This window comes from Malania oleifera, chromosome 3, assembly GCF_029873635.1.
Source record: "Malania oleifera isolate guangnan ecotype guangnan chromosome 3, ASM2987363v1, whole genome shotgun sequence".
NCBI lineage: Eukaryota > Viridiplantae > Streptophyta > Magnoliopsida > Santalales > Ximeniaceae > Malania > Malania oleifera.
Genome location: NC_080419.1, coordinates 38743087 through 38769792, shown reverse-complemented (window position 1 = coordinate 38769792; position 26706 = coordinate 38743087). Strand labels below are relative to the sequence as shown.

The window sequence follows — 26706 nt, the reverse complement described above, 5'->3', positions numbered from 1 at the left end:
TAGTCCAATAAAAATGTGAAGTAATAAACCCAGTCCTGGCTAAGGGTTTGCACTTGGAATCTCAAAGTTGCACACTGATATGTATTTTGATTAGGAAATCAAACTCAAAGTAGTTCCAAAGTTTACATGAATAGGGATACAAAATCACCTATGCATCACACATGTCTAAGCCCCTGTTTGCGAGCACTTAAAAAAAAGTGCTTATAGCACTTATCATTTAAATTAAGTGATTTAAAAAAATAAGCACTTAATTCAAAAAGTGAGTTTCTTGAACAACTTTTTTTGTACCCAAAAATGTGATTTTTAAGAATAAATTTGGAATAGCGTATGGGAAATTAGTGGTGTAAATAGTAACCACTCAAAAGCTATAATTGTTACCACACGAAACGGTAACAAGCGTAATTTACCATTAAAAAAAGTTACGCAAAGTCTTCGTCAAGCATAGCAGCAGCAAACCCTTTTCTTCCCCACCATTCAGCCTATCACTTCCTGGCTGTTCGGCCAAAGTCCCTCCAACCAAACACATAGTTTCATGGGCCGAATATTTCACACCTTTGTGAAAGGACCGTGCAGCACTAACTAAAGCCCTCTTGTTTAACTAACCAGCCCGGTGTTTACCACAATTCAGCAACAAAACACTTTCATTGTCATTCAAGCAAATATAAGCAGAAGCAATAAGCAACTTATGAAAGCAATGGAACTTAGGCAAAAAACATTGAAACAATGTAATCCATTATCAACACCTCCGTTAACAATGTGTATCTACCGAGGGAGGCAAGTAGGCTAAACATGTTGACAATAGCTAGTGAGTTTATAAGTTGATGAACACTCACTCTCCCCTAAAGAGCTTTCCATGCTATTCTCACTCTGACACTATGAATCATCAATATGATGGAGGAGTCATACTTCCCTTTTTAGCCTATTGAAAAACTACCTCTAAAAAAGTAACCTTACACTAGTATTTACATTATGGAAACCCATCCCAAACACACGAGACACGCGGTAACAGGCAAGCATAATGCACAGAAAAAGCTCGGCTCGTGACGCTCCCCACTTATGCAGTTGAAGTCCTCGTAGACTTTGATGCTAGGTACACTTCAACTTTGTCCACAAATGGTTGCATATCTTCCGTAGAAACCTAACTGATTTCTTCATCGCCAGAGCCTTTCCACTTCACTAAGAACTCCTTTCATTTCCTCCTTGAGGATGTGAACTCTCTATCTACAACGATGTCTTCAACTTCTCATCTGTCGGGTTGCACTATCTTCAATTCAGCTCTGGTTGATTGACTTCTACTTGGATCTTCGGTGTCAGCGTTGAACGAGTTGAGGCAGCTAACGTGAAACACAAGATGCACTTTCATCCAAGCCATAGGTTCAATTATGTAAGAGTCCTTCCCGACTTTTGCCAAGATAGGGACTGGTCTTCATATTTACGAAGTAAGTCTCCTATCTCGTCCCCGTAGTGACCTAATCTGTTCAAGTTTAAGCTTAGCAAGCACCAAGTCACCTACATTGAGGTGTTGCAGTCTTCTCCCCTGATATGCCCACTTCTTCATCTGCTTAGAAGCTTTCTCTAGGTAGGCTCGGGCAATCTCTGAAATTTGACTCCATTCTTTGGTGAAGATGTACGCTCTAGACTCTTTCCTCTGTATAGCTCATCCACTATGAGAGGTAACAGCGGCTACAGGCCTGTAACAAGCTCAAAAGTTGGTTGTCGAGCCCTTTTGGGCATTGAAACAGAATTGAGCCACATCAAGTAGTTGCACTCAAATCTCCTGCTTGGGTTTGACAAAATTGCGTAAGTACTCTTCTAGTAGCCCGATGAGTCTCCCCATCTATCCTCCTGTCTATAGATGATAGCTTGAAGAGATGTCAAGTTGTGAATCGAGGATTTTGAAAAGCTCTACCCAGAAGTTGCGGTGAATCTTGAGTCTCAGTGACTGACAATATCTTGGGGAACACCCCTATACTTCACAATATTTTTAAAGAATAGTCGTGCTGTCTCATGTACCAAACAGTACTTTGGTGCGGGTATAAACGTACTATACTTCGAAAACCTGTCTATAACGACAAGTATAGACCCTACATCTCCCACTCTGGGCAGGTTGGTAATGAAGTCTAATGAAACACTTTCCCACAATCTAGATGGTACTAGCAGGGGCTCCAACAACCCTGCAATCTTCTTCCGCTCCACCTTATCTTGTTGGCAAGTAGACAAATCTAGGTATAATCAACCGCATCATCACGCATGTGCGGCAAATAATACCTCTGCTTCAGTAATGCCAAAGTACGTTGCCATCCTGGATTTCCAGCCCACATGGTATCAAGACGCTCTCTCAACAATGTCTTCCTCAGATATACAACTTGTGGTACAAAGAGCCAACTACCATGGGTCATTAGCAATCCGTCTTCCATCCAAAACTGGCACTCCTGCATCACTGTCAAGTGTGTTACCATCTGTAAGGCCTCTAGCTCGGCCTTCCTACCCAGTACATCAGCAACGTGATTCAGGCGCCCCACCTTGTGCTCAAATGAGAAATCAAATTGTGCCAAGAATTCTTGCCACTGGCCTTGCTTGGGTGTTAATTTTGGCTGTGTGAAGAAGTGGCTAACACCCAAGTTATCCGTTTTCACCACAAACCATGACCCAAGTAAGTAATGTCAACACACGCGGAGACCATGTATCACCGCTAGCATCTCCTTCTCCTGAGTTGTATATTTTTGTTTCGATTCAATAAGCTTACGGCTCTCATACGCAATAGGATGTCCCTCCTATAACAAGACTCCTCCAAGGGTGTAGTCTAATGCATCTGTTTGTACCTCAAAGGGTATCATGATATCCGGAATAGCAAGTATCAAATCTCTCATCATGGCATCCTTCAAGTCATCAAAGGCTTCCTGGCACTTCTTTGTCTCGTTCCACCCTTAACCCTTCTTTAGTAGTTCTATCAAAGGAGTAATTCTCCTCAAGTACCCTTCTACGAACTTCCTGTAATAGTTGGCAAGACCAAGAAAGGAACGCAGCTCCTTCACTGTCGTTGGGATCTTCCATTTTTTAATAGCTCTCACCTTCCCATATCCATCCTGATATGACCTTGTTCAATCACATGACCAAGGAATTGATGCTCCGTTGAGCGAAAGAGCACTTCTCTTTCTTCACATACAGATTGTTCTCCTTCAGCCTGTCAAATACCTTCCGTAGATGCTCTTTATGTTCCTCCAGAGTGGAACTGTAGACAACAATATTATCTATGTACACCATGACAAACTTGTCAAGGTACTCACAAATTAGTTGGTTTATCAAGGTACAGGCGCATGGCATCACTAAGAATTCATATGCCTCATACCGCATCACACTAGTTGTCTTCGGCTCAACCCCATCAACAATTCTCACCTAATAGTAGAACGACCTCAAGTTGAGTTTAGTGAAGTACTTGGCATGACTCACCTAATCAAACAAATCGGCAAGCAACGGAATAGGATACTTGTTGCACATTGTCACCTTGTTGAGCACCAAGTAGTCTACACACATCCGCATGTTCACATAATGTTTCCTTGGAAACAATACCGGTGCTCCAAACAGTGCTTTGGATTATGTTGTTGACTGCACAAGCCCTTGCCCCCACCCATTTAATCAACACCCACCAACAAATAAATTAATACACAAATACATACTTCACAAGTTCATCATCATGACAGATATTATTCTCCAAAGAAAGTTCTCTATTTCTTTACTTCTTTATCTAAACTGTTTTTTGTTAGTGATGTTTAGTTGCCAAAAGAACAATCTTGTTTTGTATAGATTTCTTACTTTAAAAAGAAGAAATATGTTCTCTTGTTATTTGGTTAGTTGGCAGTTTTATTAATTGGATTGGCTCCAAATAATTAGAAAGGAACAATTGACCACACAATTTTGATGTTGAAATGTGTGTATATAATTCTTCTCTTTTCTATGCTTCATTGTGTGTTTTTATTTCCTGGACCATTGTCATTATTATGTTATACTATGTTTATACATTTCTACATTTATTCCTACAATAGGTTATTGTAGTTATTATCAATGATGTTATTGTAGTTTGTGTAGACAATGACTTCTCAACCACATCAGACAAATAAAGAAAAAGCCTCTTGGAATGATAAAAGGCATGACATGAATGTTGAATTGTGTGTTGAAGAAGTAAATAAAGGGAATTGGTCGACTTCATCTTTCAATACTAAGGGATGGGCTGTGATAAGAAATGGACTATTTGCAATAGGTGTATCACATCTTCACAAACAAATAAAAAACCATTTTGGCATTACTAAAGCTCTCTTCAAGTGTTGGGAATCACTTGAGAGTTGAGAAAGAAACAAGATAGACGAGGGCTTAATGTTGACGATGAAAGATGAACTTTATTTGTTCCGGTAAGCTTCTTCTAACGAAAGGTTCTTGTCGTGATAAAGCTTGTTGTATTACAACTTATGCTAAGGCATATCCAACACATTTACAAACCCATCCTCAATGTAAGTACTACCACGATAGGCCTCCACAACATTTAGACTAGCTATAGACAATTTATGGTGGTACATATGCAATAGGGGTGAATATTTGGTCTCCTTGAATGGATACAATACCAAATTTTGGTAACTCGTGCAATGGGATTGAGCAGCTTGTCATAGACGAGGGACCACGAGATAGTGATGATCCACCTTTTGATCCTACGCAAAAGCAACCTCTCTTGGATGAACATAGTTCATATGGGGAGGGATGTCAGTTAAGGAGTGGGGGTCAAAAGCATAAGAGTGGCAAAGGATCTAGTAGAAAGGGAAAATCTCGTCGAAAAGATTCTATCGTCGAAAAGAATGAGGTTGATTCATATAATATGCAACTCAATTAGTAGTGGGCATAGAATCAAGGCCTCCACCTTCCAGAAAGGATAAATTTTCAATGCAGAAATGCATTGAAATGTTAAATAGCATGTCAACACTTATATCTCAAGAATCAAATTTATATTTGGATGCCAATGAATTGTTTGAGAATGAGGGAAAAAGGGAAAACTTTCTATCAATGCTTACTCATGAGTTTCGCTATCAATGGTTGATTACAAAGATTAATGGATAAAAAGTAGCTACATGATTTTGCAATTGTTATGTTACACATTTTAATCCATAGAACTATGTTATGATTGTATGTTTTCATATACGGACATTTTTATTTTGCGTTGAATGATATTAGACAATGTGAACATTCGGTCACATAATGAATGTATTTTACGTTAACCTATGCCTATATTATTTATTCAGGTTTAATTGATTATATATGTTAACCTAAGCCCATTTATTTATTCTGCTTTAATTGGTTTTGTATGTTAACCTATGCTCATTCTATTTCTCATATTTTAATTGGTTCTTTATATTAACCTATGTCTGTCCGTATAATCCATGGTATGTGTGTATTGTGTGTAGAGATGAAAAAGAGCATAAAAATAATTACTTTGTGTTATTGCACTGCTAAAACTACGAAACCAAAGTCCTTTGTGCTCTGCAAGAATGCTTGAGAGGACATCGATATTATCAGGTCATTAGTTTATGCTCAAGTATTGAATCATCCTGTTGCTTGCAAAGAACTTTTTCATATAAAAGACATGTGCTTTTTGGATTTAGAAAGACAGTTAAAGGAAGGGAATTTATTGTCGAATGGAAAGGATGTGACTGTAGTAAAACAATTGGGCATATTTTTTTATATATTGTTGCGCATGCAGCTGACTACCGTTTGGCATGTGATAGATTTCAACATTTGACTAAAACAATAATTCCTCACTTCAACGCAGTTTTAATGGCAATATCTCAATTTTCTATTGAGATTATCAAACCACATATGAGACTCACAGAAATTCCCCTTGAAATGAGAAATAATGAGAAGTATTGGCCTTTCTTTAAGGTATGATAGCTAAACATACACTTCTTGTAAAAATTTGTTTCTATTAATGATCACATAAAAAAGTGAGTAAGCTTCATAATTGATTTTGTTATAGGACTGCATAGGTGCAATAGATGGAACACACATTAATGCATTTGTGGGAGCAGATAAACAAGCTCCAATCGCAGGCATCAATCAATTTGTACACAAAATGTCTCATTTGAAATGGTATTCACCTTTGTGAATGCTAGATGGGAAGGAAAAGCTAATAACATGAGAATATTTAGTCATCATCTTTGATCAACTGAACTAAACTTTCCACATCCTCCACCAGGTATAGTTAATGTCTTAGTAGAAGCTACAAATTTAGTTGTTAGTACATACTTGAGTGTTGCATAATATATCTTACCTTTCATTTGATAGGAAAATATGAAGTGTTCGATGTCGGATATCTCAATCCTTATGGTTACTTGGCTCCATACAAGAAAAATAGATATCATTTATCTGATTTCAGGAGTCGCAGTAGACCACAAGGAAAGAAGAAACTTTTTATTTTTCATCATTCATCATTAATAAATATTACTGAGCGATGTTTTGGGGCTTTGAAGAAGAGATTTGAGATATTGACAAACATGTCTCCCTTTTCAACTAGACAACAAATGTTTATTGTAGTTTCTTGTATGACATTACATAATTTTATTCAGCTGAAAGCACATCATGATGACTTGTTTGAAGTGTATGAGAATGAAAATGTCTCTTTGGAAGGTCACACAGCAAGCAGTTTGAGTGTTTCTGATTTTGGTATATTTGATGATGCATGAGCACAGCTGAAGAACAATTTGAGAGATGAGATTGCTCATCAAATTTTCATTGAACGTAATCGTGTTTAATATTTATTGAACTTTCATGTAATTTGTTCTATGGTTGTAATACGAATTACATAATTTGAAGTGAAATGTATTTTCAAGAGTTGTTCAATGCATGTATGATTTGAAAAGTTATAGATTGTACTAAAGTTGCGTAATGAATGTATAAGAAAAAAATTAATGGAACAAAGAATGTAATAACTATTTTTTTAAAAAGTCAGTATCAAATATTTTATAAAATTTGACAGCCAAACAACACTTATTTTATAAGTACTAATCATCAGCACTTATTTTTAAACATATCCAAACAACACTTATAACTTTCACCACTTTTCAGTTCAGCACTAATTAATTTCAGCACTTTAAAAAAAAAATTAAAAAAAAACTTATGTATAAGTTGTTCAAAACGATCTCTAACTGAAAAAAATTCAAACATTCATCATTTACCAAGTCGTGCAAAATAACAAACTTTCCCAAAACAATGCCTTAACATGCAAAATATTATATTGGTGATGGATTGCACTAGGAACAATAATCATAGTTACCTACCTAACTCATTGAATATAGGATCAAATCCATGGTTGTTCATACCCAATTAAGGGGATCACCAACCCAAAAACAATCATTAAATTGCATCAAAGTAACTAATATTTTCAAAACATGCTATCAAACATAAGACTCATTCAACATCCATCTCAATTAAAAATATGCAATTCACATCCATACCAACATGAAAATTGTAAAACAAGCCCAATCTACATCTCTAATTTAATTTGGCAAACCATAGATCCTTTAAAAAATCCTTAACCTGTATTTGGAGTTTGGATTTCAAACCTTGGATTTGGATATGTGTGGGTTTGAACAAAATAAAACACAATTGTATGTATTTTTACCCAACTCCATACAAATCCAAATCCAAGGCCTGAAATCCATGCTCCAAAACACAACCTTACTTTCTTCGTTGCACTAGCATTTCAGCAAGGCTTAACTCCTTGCATCTTCTTACTCGCTCTTTCTTTCCCTAGTACTCTAAACCTTAAGTTCTGAATGAATCAAAAGTGACACCCTAAGACCCTATTTCTACATAAACAGGCTCTCTAAGGTTAAGGTTTTGCCTTGGTGCCTAAGCAAGCCACTGAACTTAAGCAAGACACCCAAAGATCTCAAAAAACTCATGGGTAAACAATAGCCCAAAAATAATGTATGAACTTACATGGGACACCAGAATAGAGAAAACATACAAAAATAAATAATAAATAAAGGACAAATATGAATATAGGTCCAAAAAAGGACAACTAATAATATGGCATCTGTGGATCACACACATACACATGCTCATTCGGAGCACACAAGCATCAACAACAGGTGCTTGATGTTTTACGATAGAGAATGACAAGACCCATTATTATGCCAAAATCAATAAGTGCTATATGGAAAAATTTTCCTTTGGTCAATACCAAAAAAATAATACAGTTCTCTCACTTACAGTGTAGGTAGACCAGTGCAATTTGATGGAAGCAAAACTTTTAATAAACAAGGTATCCCCTCTGTTGGTATGGCACCTGGAAGTATGCAACACATGGAGCAGTACAGCTGAATATTGTATGAATTATGCGCATCAACCATTTAGTTGGACTAACCAATTTGCTTTGCTGTCCCAAGGTGTAGAGGACGGGGCCTTTTTTCTGAAGAAACAGTGACATTTCTAAATGCAACTTCACTATCCAGTCCATAGAGCTCCTTTACCTAAATATAAAAATGTTAAAAATAAAAAAGAATATATAATACTTTCAAACACAGCATAAGAAACAATAATAACACAAGCTATATGCCCAGAATGTGTTTTAAATGTAAACCTTAACCAAAAGCTCAGTAACAGGATTGCCTTCAAACCATTCAAAGTGTCTGGCACTACACTCTGCCCACAACAGCCCGCCCTCACCAAATTCTCCCCAACGACAAGTGCCTGCAAAATAGCCTTTAATATAGTAAGTATATCACAAACGTGGCTTCAAATTGATGAGCAGGAATATATATATATATATATGTGTGTGTGTGTGTGTGTGTGTGTGTGTGTGTGTGTGTGTGTGTGCGCCAAAGATATATGAGGATTGGGAGACAGCCATATTCTTTTTAACAGAAAAAGAAAAAAGAAAAGGAAAAAAAAAAACAAAGAATCCTCTCTATCCACACACATATACATGCATGCACACACACATATCAACTGAAATGGCAACACATTAAAGCTCAAATGGGTGTTGTAAGCCATAAAGTCAACTAAACAAGCATAAATAGATTGTGATAATTTAATGAGATGAAGGATAAGACGCCAAAGTTTGATAAGACGGCAGAGTTTAAATGAAGTGCTAATGTAAATACTACCAAATTAATCCCTAATAAAAGATCCACCATAGACCCTAAAAATTCTCAATTTCAGTTTTCTATTCCATTGTCCACATTAGATGAATCCCTGGTGGTTTCCTCATTTCCAAAGAATGAGTTGGCTCATGATTTAAGAGTAGTTAAATTGCATCTTTTCATTACAATAGATTATGGAAAGTTGTGTGGGGCATAAGGAATATTTGGGGTTTTACAGCACTACGCCACTGTGCACACATATAGCATTAGAAGATATCAGCTCTCTCATGCATCCCCATTTCACTCTTCTTTTTCTCTTTTCATCCCTTTCGTGTTCATTATTTGTTGCAATTTCAATATACATTAATATTTGTAAAAGGCTTAAATGTAAATCATAGCTCTCTATTTCTCAACAGAGAAAATTGAATTTAAAGATAAGCGATTGAGGTAAGAGTTGGGTCATAGGAGTGTTAATATTTTTTTTTTTTTAACAGGTACCAAAAGGCTTCTGTAAGAACACAAATAGTACTGGAGCAGCCAATATCACACTCCAAAAACATGGTAGGATAAACTCAAAGTGAATGCAAGGAGTCTAGAAGGTACACTACAAAGTTAATCAAAGGCATCCTGGTCAGTGAAGCAGCAATTTCAGTCACTGATTAATGATTAAAATATGTGATTTGATCTTACGATGCATATCGCACAAAACTATGCAAGCAGCAGAGCATTATTAGATGTTTCAATGCAAAGTAGGGTTCTCAAGGAGGTTCAACGGTTTGGCTTGGGACTGTCTTAGAAAATGGCACAATATATTAATGAAGCAACACATATTAATGAAGCAACACAAAGATAATAAAATAATAGAGAATACATGGGTGATAACTGAAAATTACTCTTATATTTCCATGTTTATCGCCACATACTATTCCCAAACTACAAATGTTTGGAATACAAAGTTGGAGTGGAGGTGGTAAGACTTGTGCAAAAGGGGATCAGAGAGATGGCAAAGTGATCATTTACTGTCCTAATCTGGAAATACCTAATGAAGGAAATGTATAGAGAGAGAAGAATACAAGCTAAATGAGGACAAGTTGTCCTCTAGGCTGAAAAAGAGCAAAAAGAAAAAGAAAAAGCTCACTAGTCTCAAATATTTAAACAAGGATATCTAAACAACCTCACAAGTACATCCATGTTGGTTGTACAACTACTGCATGTAAAAAAAATTGAGGAAAGGATCTTCACATGATTTGCACTTCTGTTGATTTCTAGATTATACAGCGACAAGAACCAACTAAACATGCAGCAGCACGGATCCTGACTGAGGAACAATATAAAGATTATTAATCAGTAAACACCACATTTTTTCTTTAAAAAATAAGTTTATTAGTCTGATTCTATTCCATGTAGAAGAGTAATTACATCTACCAAAATCCTAAACAGTTAAAAAAATAATTATGAGAGAGTTACAAAGGAACAACATCACTAGAAAAAAAGTCAACACAGAATTTAAGGAAATACAGCCAGGGTTCATATAAGACAGACTTTATGTCAGCTAAAAATATCATAAACAATTATTCATTGCTAACAAGGAAGTCACACGGCCTTCAAACAGAACAAAAAGTTCCTGCAGGAACAACATCACTAGAAAAAAAAAGTCAATACAGAGTTTAAGGAAGGAAATACAGCCAGGGTTCATATAAGACAGACTTTATGTCATCTCAAAGTATCATAAACAATTATTCATTGCCAACAAGGAAGTAACACGGCCTTCAAACAGAACAAAAAGTTCCAGCAAACCTGATGAATTGTGTCTCAAAGATGTATGAAGAAACAAGTGATGGTAACGACAAGTACGGAGCTTGGTGACTAAAGCCTCTTCTGTCAGACTATCCTCAGCTAAAAATGTCTTCATGGTTTCTAGGACTAGAGTTATTGAATATCCTTTTGCAGAGCGAGCTACTCCTATAATTACAGCATAAGAATTATAGAAACATAATGCCATTCAAAGTTGTCAAATTAAAATTTTAAAATCATACAGACAAATACATAGTATTGCACAAGTAATAGAACAAATCATGAGGATGAGAAAACAATGCCTGCAAGTGCTCAAAGTAGCAATATATCATATTAAAACCACTTTCCAGAAACTTGTCTCTCCAGGGAAATCAGAAAACAACAAATTTTCAGGATGTTAGACTTTTAGGTCAATTTCAGGAACAAAATCATGGTATACTTAGCGATATGATCCTCTCTTTCCTCATACAAATCATTATAATGCCCAGTATCAAGGAAAACCAAAAAAACCAATGACTTAGGAGGTTGATTCAGATTATAATTCGTTAACAGACAATAATAAAATAAAATAATGCAAAAAAAAAAAGAGCAGCACTCAGTGAACAAAACTCCAACAGAAGCATGCCACATCAGGGATCCAGGGTGTCCATAATGTTGACAACATAACAACCTCAAATCCATAATTGAAGAGGATGTTTCTGTACCTTGACTCTGTGATCTGGCCTGAGTGTAAAACCCATATAACTGGGTCAAGTCTCACACTCTATTAACAGAGAATAATTCGAATAATAAGCCAGCCTTGTAACACAAAACCTGAATCAAAATGGAAAGAACGGAAGATAGACGAGAATCATTTCTCCTTTAAGTAATAAAACTATTGAGGTCCAGTTCCAATTCACAAGGAATGCAAGGAGAACAGAATTTGAGGATAAATACATGAAACCTGATAATCTCATTAGAAGGTATCCAAAAAAAAAATAACAAAATAAGCAAAGAAAAAAAACCCGCAGAAGATGAACAAAGAAACAAAGAATTTATATCACTAGACTTTGGAATGTACTGGATTGAAAATAGAAACAAGTAGATAAGTTCAAAATGATTTCAAGAAAGGGGTGGGGCAATGTCAAACTTTGACCTCAATTACTCATAAATGATATAATGTAGAATATATAGGGCAATTAAAGAATTTTAAAAAATTGCTCCATGTTCTGAGGTGGTGAAATGTGGCTTTCCCTAAAAACTATACCTATGGAAAACATGCTTTGTGAAAGGAAGGTTAAAGATGTTTCCCTGCAAATATACTTACAAAACCTCTTTACATCATTTTGGGTCAATAAACTTCACTATAGTACATGAACTTATCTGGATGGAGCTCCTTTTTTTTTTTTTCAACTGAACAATTTAAGCAAGTACAAAAACAATGGATGAATTATTCATTTATAATAAATTACAAGTAGAAGAATTTTGTGGGAAAAATATTGAAGCTCAGCATTTATTGGATGAATCGAGTTTGCACATGTAAGATTGTGGAGGAAGTGACATTCAGATAGATGGGGGTAAATCTAAGGTTAAGAAGGGTCAGAGGGAACAAGTAAATTTGAAGAGATCAGTGAATTATGATGGGAAGCGATTAAAGAGGGGCTTTCTTGGTTAGTTTTGGTGTAGTTCTTTTTTTTTTCTTTTTTTTTCTTTAATTTTTTGAGGATATCTTTTCCACGCCAGTGCTGCATTTTTTCCCTATTTCTATGAATATAGCTTCTTCTTTTATCAAATAAAAAAAATTACAAGTCTCAATTTCAAGAGCTTCAGTTCAAAAGAATCAGGGTCATCGCTACTCCACCAACAGGTGCTTCTTCTCAATGCAAGGAAAAATACATCCCAAAAATAAACTGGTTTTTTTTTTTTTTTTTTGGATAAGAAAAAAAAAAAATATATATATATATATATATATATATATATTAATAGAAAAGCACAATATATAATGAGAAGAGAACATAAAGTCCAGAAAAAAAAAAAAAGTTACAATCAATAACAATAGAGCTGCCCTCCAATCCCTTTGCAGGTTGGGCAGCAACAACCCCCAATGATTTTGAGGCCAGAAACACAACTCTATTCCATAACAAACAAGCAGAGGTTGCACAATCCTCAAAAGTTCTCCCTCTCAATTCAAAGGGTTCATAGGATAGTGAAAATCATGCAGATCCATAAAGCTCTTCCCTTCCTGGTTTTGCAAAAACCCTAATAACTCAGTTGCAAGAATTCCCCACAGCCAGAGGAGCCACCTAAGCTTCACCAAAACAAGACAACGAGCACATGGAGAAATGGTGTCCATTGATTTCATCGGACTCACAGCACAAAGAGATAGCAGATATCAGGACTGAAAGCCTGATAGGTCTCTTCAGCATTGTAACATGTATTGAAAGATGTAGTCCAGGACATCTGAATCTTAAAAGGAACATTTGCCTTCCAAATAATGTCTCCAAGGAAAAAGATTGGGGAAAAGATTTTGTAAGAGGTGAAGGAAAAAAGATTTAATACAAAATAGACCTAAAAGAATTCTCTTCCCAAACTCTCTCATCACCCTCTATTTAAAGAAACAATCCAGAACATGAAGCAAGGTGGAGAGTTCATCAACCTCTCTTTCAATGAGATTTTAAAAAAAATTGAAATCAAAAGAAAGAGAGCCCACTTATGAATAAAATAAAGAGCGGATAAGTGCATTGTGAATTGTAGAAATCTTAAAAAAACGAGGTATCCATTCCAGGAGATAGGTTAGAACAAGCAAGCAACCTTCTCTCTCTCTCTCTCTCTCTCTCTCTCTCTCTCTCTAGAATCTAGGTATTTACAATCTTTATTTATATTGCAGAACTAATCTTTGCGCCCTGTATGAGTCTGAAATATGCAAGAAATCAAGAGCACAAAACATTATTCATATCAATATGCAAGAGATTTTTTCTTAAATAAAAAGAATGCATGAAGAGTCCAACTCTTTGAAGTAAATACAAGAAACTTGATCATACCAACTATAGGCATTGGTTCTGGAAAATCAAGATCATGATCAACCCCAACGAGCCCAAAGACATAAGGACTTCCAGGATGTGCGTGCCTGAATACTTAAAATAAAGGGTCAGAACAAGATATTGATGTCAAGCATTGTAAGATGAAGTTCAGCTGAAGTTGAACATAACCCCGCTCAAAAAGTAAAAGAGTGTGGCACTAAACTCATTCGTTAATTTTTATACTGCAGAGTCATAAGACCTTCAGCGATGTAAGAATATGTACAACATGATCATTTAAAAAAAAAAATTTAAATGCATTAAGTGCCCCATCAAGGATCCATATTTGTAAAGTTACTAAAGCATTTAACTCTGGGAAGAGTAATTGGATACTGGGACATTTTGATGTGACATAAAAAGTCCATTCACTGCACAAATATGCGTACCCAATATATATATATATATATATGCTTTCAACACCGCATAGTATTTGAAACAATTCTGCTGTGTTTTTCAGTTTATTGCACATTCATTTACATCAAGATTTTCTTGCTGCTCAATTAAAGTATCATTTATGACTTCCTCGGGTGATTTTAGGGCTGTCTCCATCAATCTCATCTCACATTCCTTCTTTTCTTTTTCTTTTTTTCTTTTTTTTTGATAAAAGAAGATGTATGAAGAGAGAGAAAGATAATTACATCATAAGCGAAGACAAGAATTTCTCAATAAAGCAAAAGCAAACAAAAAATAAAAATAAAAATAAACCCACACAGATATTACCCAAGAAAACCCCTATTTAGACCCTTCCCGTCATAATTCACTAAACTCTTCAAATTTGCTAATTCCGTCTGACCCTTCTTCACCTTATATTTACCAGCATCCATCCAACTTTCATTTCATCTATAATTTGACACCCAATTCGTCCAACAAATGCTGAATTTGAAGATTTTCCTCAGAAACCTCCTCTATAGGGAAGGGCAAAATTCCATCTTTTCTCAATTGCTTTTCTTCTGAACCATCATTTTCAAAAATACTAATTCCCTCCAATCGTTCCAATGGAGGAGGTGGCACATATGTTAAATCCCTAAGTTTATCAGATGAATCAGAAACATAACCATATTGTTCCCATATTTCATCTGAAAGCAAACCCCCATCACAATCAAAATCACAGATGCCCACACTGTCATTATCTTAAAAATCTCCCCAATTTTTTTTCCCCTTGCAGCTACTCAACTCCTCACTGGTCTCACCCTCCTGGCCAAGTGATTCTTCCAGTATGCTAAAATTACCTCCTGCATCTCTCCTCAATTTTTTTCTTGTTATCTTAGCAGAAGTAGCTCGCTTTTCACCAAACTTTTTCCTTATTTCAGCACGCATTAGTTCTACTTTCCGACGAGCATAAACCCTGAACGCATCCAAATTTCTTTCTTACTATTTGACTTCCCTCCAAACCAATATTGTTCCCCTGACTGTCAACCTCACAAGAATCATGGTTTTTTTTTATGAAACCCCTTCCTTCGTAACCACACTAGAAGGCCCACTGGAAGTCTTTTCTACTACTAGAATCTCTTACCCCATTAGAAGAATAGAATCATCAACAAAAATTCCAAAATTTCTTGGAACAAGACTTTCCTTTACAACCACTTTCCCTCTAATCCTTTCAGTACTCTTGCTTCTTTCTAATGAAGATTGAGAACCATCTTGATCATCATGACTGTGCTTAGGAAATGAGCATTGCAAGATAGGGCCTGTACCTAGATTCTGCTTGGAAGACAACACATCTGTTGATTCCCTTGGCTGTCTACACCTGTTAATGAGAGAAAACTGGGTTTGAAATGTAGGCTGCTCTTGAACTCCCTCAATTTGCACTCCAACTTCTGTTAGCTGCTGCCATGGTCTTAAATTTCCACGAAATTGTCGAAATTTCCGTCACCCTCGAAATCGAAATGGCATTCAATTTCCGTCTTGCATAATTTCCATCGAAATCTCAACGAATCATCCGAAATTTATCGAAACCTCAAAATTTTAGCGAAATTTGTTGAAATTTTAACTACGCAATGAAATTTCATCGGAATTCAAACGAGAGATTCAAGAGTGAAGTGAAATTTCTCTTTTAATTTATTTTATTTGTTTCATTGAAACAAAAGGTTATCACAAGTGCTTTTGAAATTATATGAAAAAATAAACTTATAGTAATATTTTATTTAACCATTCATGTCTAAATTATCAATATTGTATAATAAATAATATTTAATTGATTTATGAATTTCATTTGCATTAATTGAATATGTTTAATGTACATTATCTTACAAACATGTTGGATACGCATACTATTTTACAACTTTTGCACCTCATACAAAACATAGATGTATTTAATTTGTAATACATTAGTCTTAAAACTTATATTATTATGTTTGTTAACCATTTCTAAAGTTTCACAAAGAATTTCATGCTTTGCTACTAGTTTCCATTATTTTTTCAAATCGAAATCGAAATTGACATCAAAATCAAAATTTCCGTTGAAATTTCCGTACTTTTGGAGCTTCGAAATTTGATTCGAAATTGAAATTTAAGACCTTGGCTGCTGCTCCAGCTGAGGATTTCCTTCTATTACATCTACTCACAAGTGTGCTCTTTTCAATCCCTCACTTCGAGATGCACAGTCCTGGTCTTTAAAAATACGAGCAGACGAGTCCTCTCAAACCTTATTTGAAAACCGAACATCTAGAATATTCGTATCAGCATGTTGGGCTCTATCAGCAATCAAAGAATGGCCTCTTTAAAAGAATGGCCCAACTAAGAATGACCAATTTGAGAAACGTCCTTCATTTCCAGAAAATGGCCTAAATCCTTTTTACTAAGACCATGGGCTTGTTCAATTAATCAGCCCAGCTTGGTTAAAAAAGAAGCTCCTTTTATCCACTTATCTAGCCCAAGCCCAAAACGAAACCAATGCATCCCGGCCCAAATATCTTTGCCTCATCTTCTCCAAGCACACCCTAGCCGCCTCTACTATCTTTGCAGCTTCTATCGAAACCCTAGATGTCTCGACTCTGTCGACATTCTCCAATCAATCATCTATCATGTCCAGCAACAAAACCGTAGGTTACTTCAATTGCAATTCACCCCCACACCAAAAACAAAACGTGTCTTTCCCATATTCCACGTATTGCTTCCATGTTTGGATTCGACTTCTATAGCCATCGCCTTATCCTTTGCCTTCGTCTCTTTTCCCTTTTGACACCACTTGGCTCCCTAATAAGGGAGCTGAAGGGCTTCCTTCACCTTTGGATTCATGACAAACTTCCTCAGTTATCTTGCAGAAACCCTTTGCAAAACTTCGCCATCCTTCACGTTTAGTGCCGCCAAGGACGAATGTCGATTACTGCTTACTTTTCCACCCCATTCCTAACTCCAAAAATTTTCCCGCTTTAGTCCATCGAATCAACAACCAATACTGAATGTTTCCAAAACGAACCCTTCGAAAACCCCTTTCCATCCAACCATAAATCGTTCTCGAGAACGAAAAAGTAAAGGATTTTCCCACCTTATTGATTCTTAGATCAAAGGTCATCCCTTCTATTTGAATTGAACAATTTTTCATCATCTACTTCTATTGAAGCCATATCTCAATGCGAGAGAGAGAGAGAGAGAGAGAGAGGAGGGAGAGAGGAGGGTTTCGTGAGACAGCCATCAAAACAAAATTTTATTGCAAGGGCTTTTGAAGTCATGAGATTCCTATGAAAATTCAAATGTCATCAACAAAATCAAAATACGACATCAAATTTTAGAATTAAAATAAAGTCTTCTATTCCACATTTTTCCAATGAAATGGCACCATCCATTTAGAGATTTTAAATAGTGGAGCTCCCTCTTAGGTTTTCTTTCATACTAGTGGCTTTTCTCAATGGAATCCCAATGGCAGGCTGATCAAAAAGGGTCTGTACATTGTTTTAAAATCATACTGCACCTAAAAGCTTGAACTCCTCCAGATATCACCTGATTGAATTGTTGGGCTGGTGATAAATGGTTTCAAAAAAATGGCTTAATTTTGAAATGAAACAAATGTAGGCTTTTTATATCAATTTATGCCAAATACACAACTAGAAAAACTTGCTAAATCTCTTAACTAAGTGCAGCAACATATGTCATTACCATACTACAAACAATCTCACTTGACCAAAAGCTCAGGTTTTCAAAAGCCATTTTATTTCTAGCTCTTCAAATATGGTAAACATTGGCAGCCAGAATAAGACTGCTAAGCTCTGCTGAAAGGCCTCAATCAAGCTATGATAACCTTTGTTCCTCCCAGGACCAAGAGGAGTTGAAACTTTCATAGTATCGGCAACCTTCTTATAAATCAGAGTACCAAAATAAACATGGTGTACCAAAAAAAAGAGGCAACATTCTTAAAAAATTACTTGTCTGGCAGCAAGAGAAGAACAGGTGGTTTCTAGATCCTCTTCCATTATGGCAGAAACAACATTCTTGAGATCAAAGGATTTTCCATTTTGACATCATGCCAAATTCTGATAGCTTCTCCCAATTTATTACACAAAGCATCAGCTTTTCTCATGAAACTCCTTTCTGGAGTCTTTCCTAACTTCCTATCCAAGTCTGACATGTTCATAAAAGGCCACTAAGTTGATGAATAGTATAAGCCTCAGTGATATTCATGTTGTTCTTATGACAGGCAAGAAATGTATTATATAATTTGTCACTGTAACCACGTAAATAAAATCAACTTGACGCTTTGCTACTGTTGCTAGTGAAAGGGAGAGTAAAATGTCAAATACAATAAGAGAACACGAGTCTGTGTTTGAGCGCACAACGACGATAGAGGAACATCCCGAGTTTTTTTTTTCCTACTACATTGCTAAAACCCCTTTCTCACAAACTACATGTGCACGCATGTGCTTTTTATGTTTGCTTGAGAGATAGGGGTTGTTGCACAAGAATGTAACCAATAATCAAATCAAGAATAGGTGAATTTTATCCAAAAAAACAAGAATTCCTTCAATGGTAGAAAAGAAAGTGAAGTTCCCTCTTTTACTTTTGACTTCCTTTGCAGATCTCAAGAGACATTGCCAACAATAAAGATTCAGTGCAGAATTGCAGAATGAAGTTGAAATTCACAGCTTCTAGAAAGTAATGTTGAGAGTTGGACAACCCAATTCTTTGACCAAAGCAACATTCAACTTCTTTTACTTCTCACTGTAGCCTTTGCTGGCAGAACTTCCATCATTATTTATTTTTTCACTAAGCTACACAACTGCTATTTTCGAAGCAGAGACTTCACTTCATGTGTCTGAGGGATCCATTTATGGCCTAACACAATTTCCATATAATTTAGATTATCTGTCTGTAGAGTTGTAGTGCATCATCATCTCCCTTGGGACCCAAGCATCAATACACCATAGATAAAAACATTAGTTGCTTTTTGACGTCCTTCAGTCACTACTCTCATTTATTGCTCAACAGGCAGCTGAAGGCAGTGTTATGCGCACTTAATAACTTGCAATTGATTTAAATGAACAAACATTGAAAGCAACCCTGAAATTGCCTGCATATAAGCCACTTCAAAAATTAAGTGAACAATCATTCCTGGTTTCGAGAGGCATGTGGTAAGAGGATCCACGATGACCGCTAGCAATAATTTGGCAAAATTTGTGACCAAAGAAGTTTCCCTCTTAGCTCTTCCATGATAAAGAAAACAACACTTCCATAAAGATTTCCATGTTCAATATTAGCAGGTATTTTTCCCGCATTATTCTTCGGATTGGCAGAAGGATATTCTGGTCACCAAAAACACATTACCTATATAAATTTACAAACTAAATTTTATTGGTTTTTCAAATTTGTTTTCATTGATTATTCAATTAAACAGTGGAAGGCGAAATAGGATTTACTTTGGTTAACCAAACATTAACTGGTTCGTAGTGCAGATTAAATCTGTTAGAGGTTATTTACGTCTTTTAGTATTATTATTAGAGTTAGAAAGGGTATTATTCTCGTTAGAATGTATTTATTTGTATTATAAATAGAAGGAGAGAGCAATCTTTAAGTTAGGTCAATCATTTTAATCAAAATCTTAACATGGTATTAGAGCGTGATCCAACCTAAACCTATCATACACAGCCGTTGCTGGAACACACCATCCCATTGCTGCCCTTGTCACATTCACCTCCACCCTTCATTATTTCACAAAACCAACCATATAGCCAAAAACAGAACCCTCTGAAGCCTACCCCCACAAAACCCCATCGCCAGCAACAGCTACATGCGCCGCCACGCGCCAACCAACTGCTGGCAGTGCTGACCTCACACGCCGCTGCATAAGAGAGTTTCCAGCCAACTTTTTCTTCTTTTGTTTTTTTTTTTTTTTCCCCCCTGCAGTGTTCTGATTCCTTCTCTAGACCATATTATCAAGCTGTTAGACATGTTTTTTGCTCAAAGATCCAACCTTTTTTGACCATGCAGTAGTGGTAATCCGTTAATTTTTGTTTGGTGTTCGTAAAGGCTTCTTTGTGAATTTCTTGAAGCAGGGGCAGTGTTCTTATGTTGTGTTGTGAAGCCGTGGAAGTGCTATATCAGTTCGTATGTCGTTTACCTCATCCGTGCTTGTGTCAGTGCTTCACATCGTTTGAGATTGTCTCGATTAATTTTCATTGTTCTTCTTGTTTGACATTGGTGTGGCTGCTAGTTTGTGAGTTTTGGGATGGAGTCCATGAATCCCAAAAACATGTTTCCTTCATCGCTGCCACAGATAACAACTCAAAAGTTGGACAGAAAGAATTATGTTCAATGGTTTAAAGTTGTCCGGGTTTATTTAGTAGGATTAGGAAAATATGCCTACTTGCTCCAATCTGATCCTTCTGATGAGATGAGAAAAAAAGTGTGGATTCAAGAAGATGCCTTGATTGTTTCGCTCTTGTGGAATTCGATGGAGCCACAAATTGCATGGATGTGCATTCATCTAGATACGTGCAAGGAGATTTAGCATTATGCCAAGCTATATACTCTAGTAACATTACACGTATGTATGATTTATCCGAGGAGCACTTACAGTCACAACAAGGAGATAGGAGCATTGTAGATCATTTTGGAACGATGAAACGTATTCATAAGGAGCTTAACCTCGTGCAACCTATAACCATCGACATTCCTGAGGTGCAAAAGCAAAGGGAGCAAATGACAGTTCTTCAAGTTCTAGCGAGCATGCAACCTGAGTTTGAAGCAGTCTGGTCCAGGATACTTAGTAGTGTAGAGCTGCCATCATTTTTCGATGTTTATTCTTGAGTCCTTCGTGCTTCCTTTAGCACACATTCTCCTATTCCTACATCTGGCTCTGAGAGGACAGCCTTTACTACACAGTGTGATTCAAATTCTCTACAAGCAACCACAAAAGTTATCGAGGTGATTAGAGTAGTCGTGGTGGTAGAGATGGACAAGGTAAAGGCACTCCTTCCAAGTGCACTCATTGTGGTCGAGATAATCATACTATTGAGCAGTGTTGGGATCTCCACGGTACACCTTCACGTCTTGCCAATGCAGCCACCACCAACTTCACACTTTTGGGGGCAGCCAATGTAGCCACCACCAACTTCACATCTTTGGGGCCGAGTGGGGGGCAACGTACTATATCAATGTCAGAGCAAGAGTATTCCAAGTTCCAGCAGTATCAAGCATCACAACAAGCGTCTCTTCTCATTGCATCTCTTGCTCAAACAGGTAATCCCACAACATGCCTGTCATCTAGTACTTCTAATTCTAGTCCTTGGTTCATAGACTCCACTGCCACCTAATTTCTTATCTACTCTCTAGTATACTGCAAATTTAGGTTGTGTGACTCTTGCTGATAGATCTACCATTGTCGTCAAGGAAATAGAGATTGTAAACCCTATTTCTCTTCATTCGGTTAGATGAATTCCCAAGTTTCCTTTCAATCTTATGTCCTTTAACAAGATTACTAAAACAATGAATTGTTCAATAACATTTTTTCCTAATGCTATGGTTATTCAAGATTTGAAGACGAGGAAGGCGACTGGCGAAGGGCGTGAAGTTGGTGGACTTTATCACTTTGAGCCGCTATCTCCTTCTACAGCCTACACTACTGCTGTCACACCTCCCCAAATTCATTACCACCTTGGTCATCCTCCACTGGAAAAGTTGAAACATCTTATTCCTGATTTGAGTTTTGTGTCTAATCCTAATTGTGAGTCTTGTTAGTTGGGGAAGCATCATCATCCCTTTTGCTTCCCAAGTCAATAAACAAGCTGCAAGCCCTTTCATGTTAGTCCATTTTGAAGTTTGGGGTCCTAGTAGAGTTGTGTCCAAGTTGGGTTTCCGGTACTTTGTAACCTTTATGGATGATTATTCAAGAATGACTTGGCTATATTTAATAAAAATCATTCCAAGTTATTCCACGTATTTTGTGCTCTTTGTTCTGAAATAAAGACTCAATTTGGTTTGCCAATTAGAATACATTGAAGTGACAATGCTAAAGAGTATTTCAGTTCACAATTCACTACTTATATAACTCAGTTTGGCATTGTCCATCAATCATCTTGTGCCCATATTCCTCAAACAAATAGGGCTGTAGAGAGGAAAAATAGACATATCCTTGAAATCACTCACACCTTACTTTATCAAATGCATGTACCTAAAGTGTTTTGGAGTGATGTTGTATTTATTGCTTGCTATCTGTTCAACAGTATGTCATCCTCTATTCTTAGTGGTAAAATTCCCTACTCCATTCTCTTTCCTAATTCAACTTTATTCTCTCTCCCTCCTTGTATATTCGGTGTGTGTCCATTTATCAAGTAACTCCTATGGTGGGCAAGTTGGATCCTCGTGCTATAATATGTGTCAATCTGGGCTACTCACATACTCAAAAGGAATATCAGTGTTATGGTCCTATGCTGCATCACTTCTTTGTTTCTAAAGATGTTATCTTCTTTGAGACTGCACCTTACTACACCCAGTCCCTGAGTTCTTCTAAGCTCAATGAGTCTCTTCATCTGCCTAATCTTCTAAATTCTAGTTTGTTGTCCTTGCCCAATCAACCATTTGAGTCTCCATGTAGTTCAAGTCCTTCTCATCGCCTCAATCATTTTAATTTGCAAGTGTATTCATGACGGCAGCTCCAAGGAAGAGAGTCCCCTCTAGCTTCTACCACCACACCTTCAGTATCCTCATATGAAGATCATATTTCCCATGATGTTGATCTTCCTATTGTAGTTTAGAAAGGTAAACGCACATCTACCCAACATCCCTTTTCCAACTATGTTTGCTATGACTTCTTATCACCCTCCTGTTATTGTTTTGTAACTACTCTATCATCTACTGCCCTTCCTAAATCTGTTTCAGGAGCCTTAGCGCACTTTGACTGGAGGAATGCTATGGTTGAAAAAATGAATGCTTTACAGGGCAATGGCACTTGCAACTTGGTATCTCTTCATCCTAACAAGTCATTGGTTGGTTGTCTCTCGGTATACACTATGAAAGTCAACCCTGATGGTTCTATGGCTCGTTTGAAGCCCCATCTTGTTGCTAAAGGGTATACTCAAGTATATGGTTTGGACTATTCTAACATTTTTTCTCCAGTTGCAAAACTTACATCAGTACATCTATTCATCTCTTGGCTACCACTTGTCACTAGCCTCTACATCAATTAGATGTGAAGAATGCCTTCTTACATGGTGATCTGGACGAGGAGGTCTATATGGAGCAACCACCTATCCAGGTTAGTTTATCAGCTCAAGAAGGCACTATATGGTTTAAAATAGTCTACCCGAGCATGGTTTGATCGTTTCAATGTTATAGTACTTGAGTGAGGTATTCTATGGTGTGTAGTGGATCATTCTATGGTTTATCATCATACTTCATCGAGTATAATCCTTCTTGTTGTGTGTGTGGATCACTGGATGATATTGTTATTACAGATGATGAAGATAATGCATTCAAAGTCTCAAACTTTTTCTACATACTAAGTTTCAAACCAAAGATTTGGGACTATTGAAATACTTCTTGGGAATAAAAGTATCTAGATCTCGTATGGGAACTATTTTGTTATAGAGGAAGCATGTTCTTGATCTGTTGGGTGAAATTTATTGTTAGCATCCAAACCAGTTGTGTTAGGAAATTAGAATCAGATATTGGTGATTTATTGCCTAATCCTAGACAATATCGAAGACTTGTTGGAAAGTTGAATTATCTCATAGTCATTCGACCAGATATATCTTTTGCAACAAGTGTTGTGTCAATTTCTAGATTCTCCAAGGACAAGTCATTGGGACACAATAATTTGCATCTTGAGATATCTCAAAGGTGCACCTGAGAGAGGTCTTTATATCATGATCAGCGTCACATTTATATACATGAATATACATATGCAGATTGGGCTAGGTCGCCTTTCGACTGAAGATCCACAACCTGGTACTTTATCTTGGTTGGTGGTAATTTGATTTCTTGGAAGAGTAAGAAACAAATAGTGGTGGCCAAGTCAAGTGCTGAATCAAAATCTATGCTCACACTACTTGTGAACTTGTCTGGTTGAAGAACAGGTTGGAAGAATTGGGTTTTTCACATTCTCAGCCCATGAAGTTGGTCTGTGATAATCAAGCTGCTCTTCATATTGCCTCCAACCTAGTCTTTCATGAGCAGACGAAACACATTGAAGTTTATTGTCATTTTGTTCAGGAGAAACTTGTGCAAAAGCTCATTTCTACCGCTTATGTGAAGTCCTATATACAGCTTGCTAATTTGTCTACAAAAGTTTTGGGGGGTGCTTGTATTAAATTTATTTGTAACAAGCTAGGAGCATATGATATTTATGCTCCAACTTGATGGGGAGTGTTAAAAGTTATTTATGTCTTTTAGTATTATTAGTTTATTCGTATGTTAATTAGAGAGAGGTACTAAATGTACTATTGTCATTAGAATGTATTTGATTTGTATTACAAATAGAAGGAGAGACCTATCTTCCAAGTTCGGTCAGTCATTTTAATCAAAATCTCAGCACATCCAAAATTCATTACTCAGGAGCATGCTTTTAAGCAATGCGGCCAACCAAATAACTACTAAACTGGTTCGTGAATTTCATACATATTACTTGAATGTTTAATATGATCACTGTATTATTGCTCCTTACACACAGAATGACAGAAGTCATTGACTTATTTTACTTATACTTTCATAGTTCTAAAACTTGCATCATTATATCTATTAACAATTCCTAAAGTTAAGATTAAAAATATTCCTATGCTTTACTACTAATTTCCATCATTTTCTTTTTTAAAATTTGAAAATGAAATTCGACATTTTTTTATCAAATTTTCAGCACTTTTGAAGCTTTGAAATAGTCAAGATTGAAATTTAAAACCTTGATGCCAGGCAGTATGATGTACCAATAGTGGTTATACCATAAAGTGAGAATAACACACATTATATAGTGGGATGGGGGTCCAACAGCTACGAATGTTTTTCAAGCATGCACAACCTTGTCTATATTGATAGACTTGGATGATTTAAGCTCATAGCTCTTCCTAATAAGATTTTCAACGTGTTTTGTGTCCCTTTGTTCAACAGCTCAACCTACTAAAATAGTTGTCTTCCATAATAAAATATTCAAGGATAGTTAAGTATGCACATGTTCACTTTCTGCCCGCTCTCCTCTCTTGAAGTCTTTGGTTTATCTGGTTTACGATTAACCAAGCCTCCTGCTTGCTGTGAGAGAAGGTGGATCTCAACGGACTGTCCATATATAAGGGGAATCCTACTATCTGCATCTAGAGAAAATAGAGAAAGGTGGATTGGTTTTGTTTCTTGAAAGAAATCCTCTACGAAATTGATGGATTAGGGTGTCTTTAGCAGCAGCACAATGGATCGCCTGTGGTTTGTCTTCAGTGCTGTAGCTGGGGAATTTTTCTTGTAAATAAGATAAGGGAAGGTGGATTATTTATGGTTAGAAGATGTTCCTTTTAGCAATCAAGCCCAAAGTTCACTTCATAATTCTATTGGACAGCAAATGCCCTCAGTAAAATTTCCTTCCTTGGAGCAGGCCAAATTTCCATCTCTGACCTTGCAATTTGGGGGCAAATTTAGCTCTTTTGTATGTTGGAGCAGAAGCTAAATTCAATATTAACAACTTAGAAAATATGGTTGATGCTTCTGTAACTTTACTGGAGGAACTGCATAAAGATGGAGTTCTGTCCACCCCTGTGGAGGAGATTATTGGGAAGGATTTAGATGCTTAGTAATTGATGGATAAGATGGGCTTGCAGCTGCCCCAATCTGGAGGACGCAAAATTCAACATGGTGGTGCTAAAAATAAGGTGAAGAATGGCCAGAGTGAACCAAAAATTCGAAGTTCTTGTTGAACTATGAGGGAAAGGATTCAAAGAGGAGTTTTCTTGGTTAATTCTTGTTAAGAGTTTTAGTTTTCTCTCTCTTTTTATTTTTATTTTTAATTTTTTGAGGATTTCGTGTCCTCGCCTAGCTTCTAATCTCTTTCTTCTTTTTAAATATATCTTTTTTTTCTTATTTAAAAGATAATATAAATAAATTTATTAAAGAGAGAAAAAGAAGATACAAATTAGAGGACAGTACATCCTCAAAAAAAATAGAGACACAAAAATAAATAAATAAATAAATAAAAAGAAAAACAAAATGTCAAGGAAAACCTTCTTTAAGGCCCCTCCTCCATTATTTAAGGATGTCTCCAAATTTGTTCTCTCTCTACAACATTATTTTAATTCTTCTTCTAGGAACAAGCAGCTTCGAGCTTATCT

General features: G+C 36.4%; 1 protein-coding gene across 3 annotated transcripts in view; it reads right to left on the bottom strand.

Moving 5' to 3' along the window:
* Positions 1-26706, bottom strand: part of LOC131152292 (DNA mismatch repair protein MSH1, mitochondrial) — a 144168-nt gene that overhangs the window by 75682 nt on the left and 41780 nt on the right. For all 3 annotated transcript variants that reach the window (XM_058104105.1, XM_058104108.1, XM_058104107.1), the window contains 5 exons: positions 13940-14025; positions 10923-11087; positions 8624-8733; positions 8408-8513; positions 8254-8329 (listed from right to left, as the gene is read on the bottom strand). In XM_058104105.1, coding sequence (XP_057960088.1) covers positions 8254-8329; positions 8408-8513; positions 8624-8733; positions 10923-11087; positions 13940-14025 — 543 coding nt within the window. The remainder of the gene's footprint in view (positions 1-8253; positions 8330-8407; positions 8514-8623; positions 8734-10922; positions 11088-13939; positions 14026-26706) is intronic.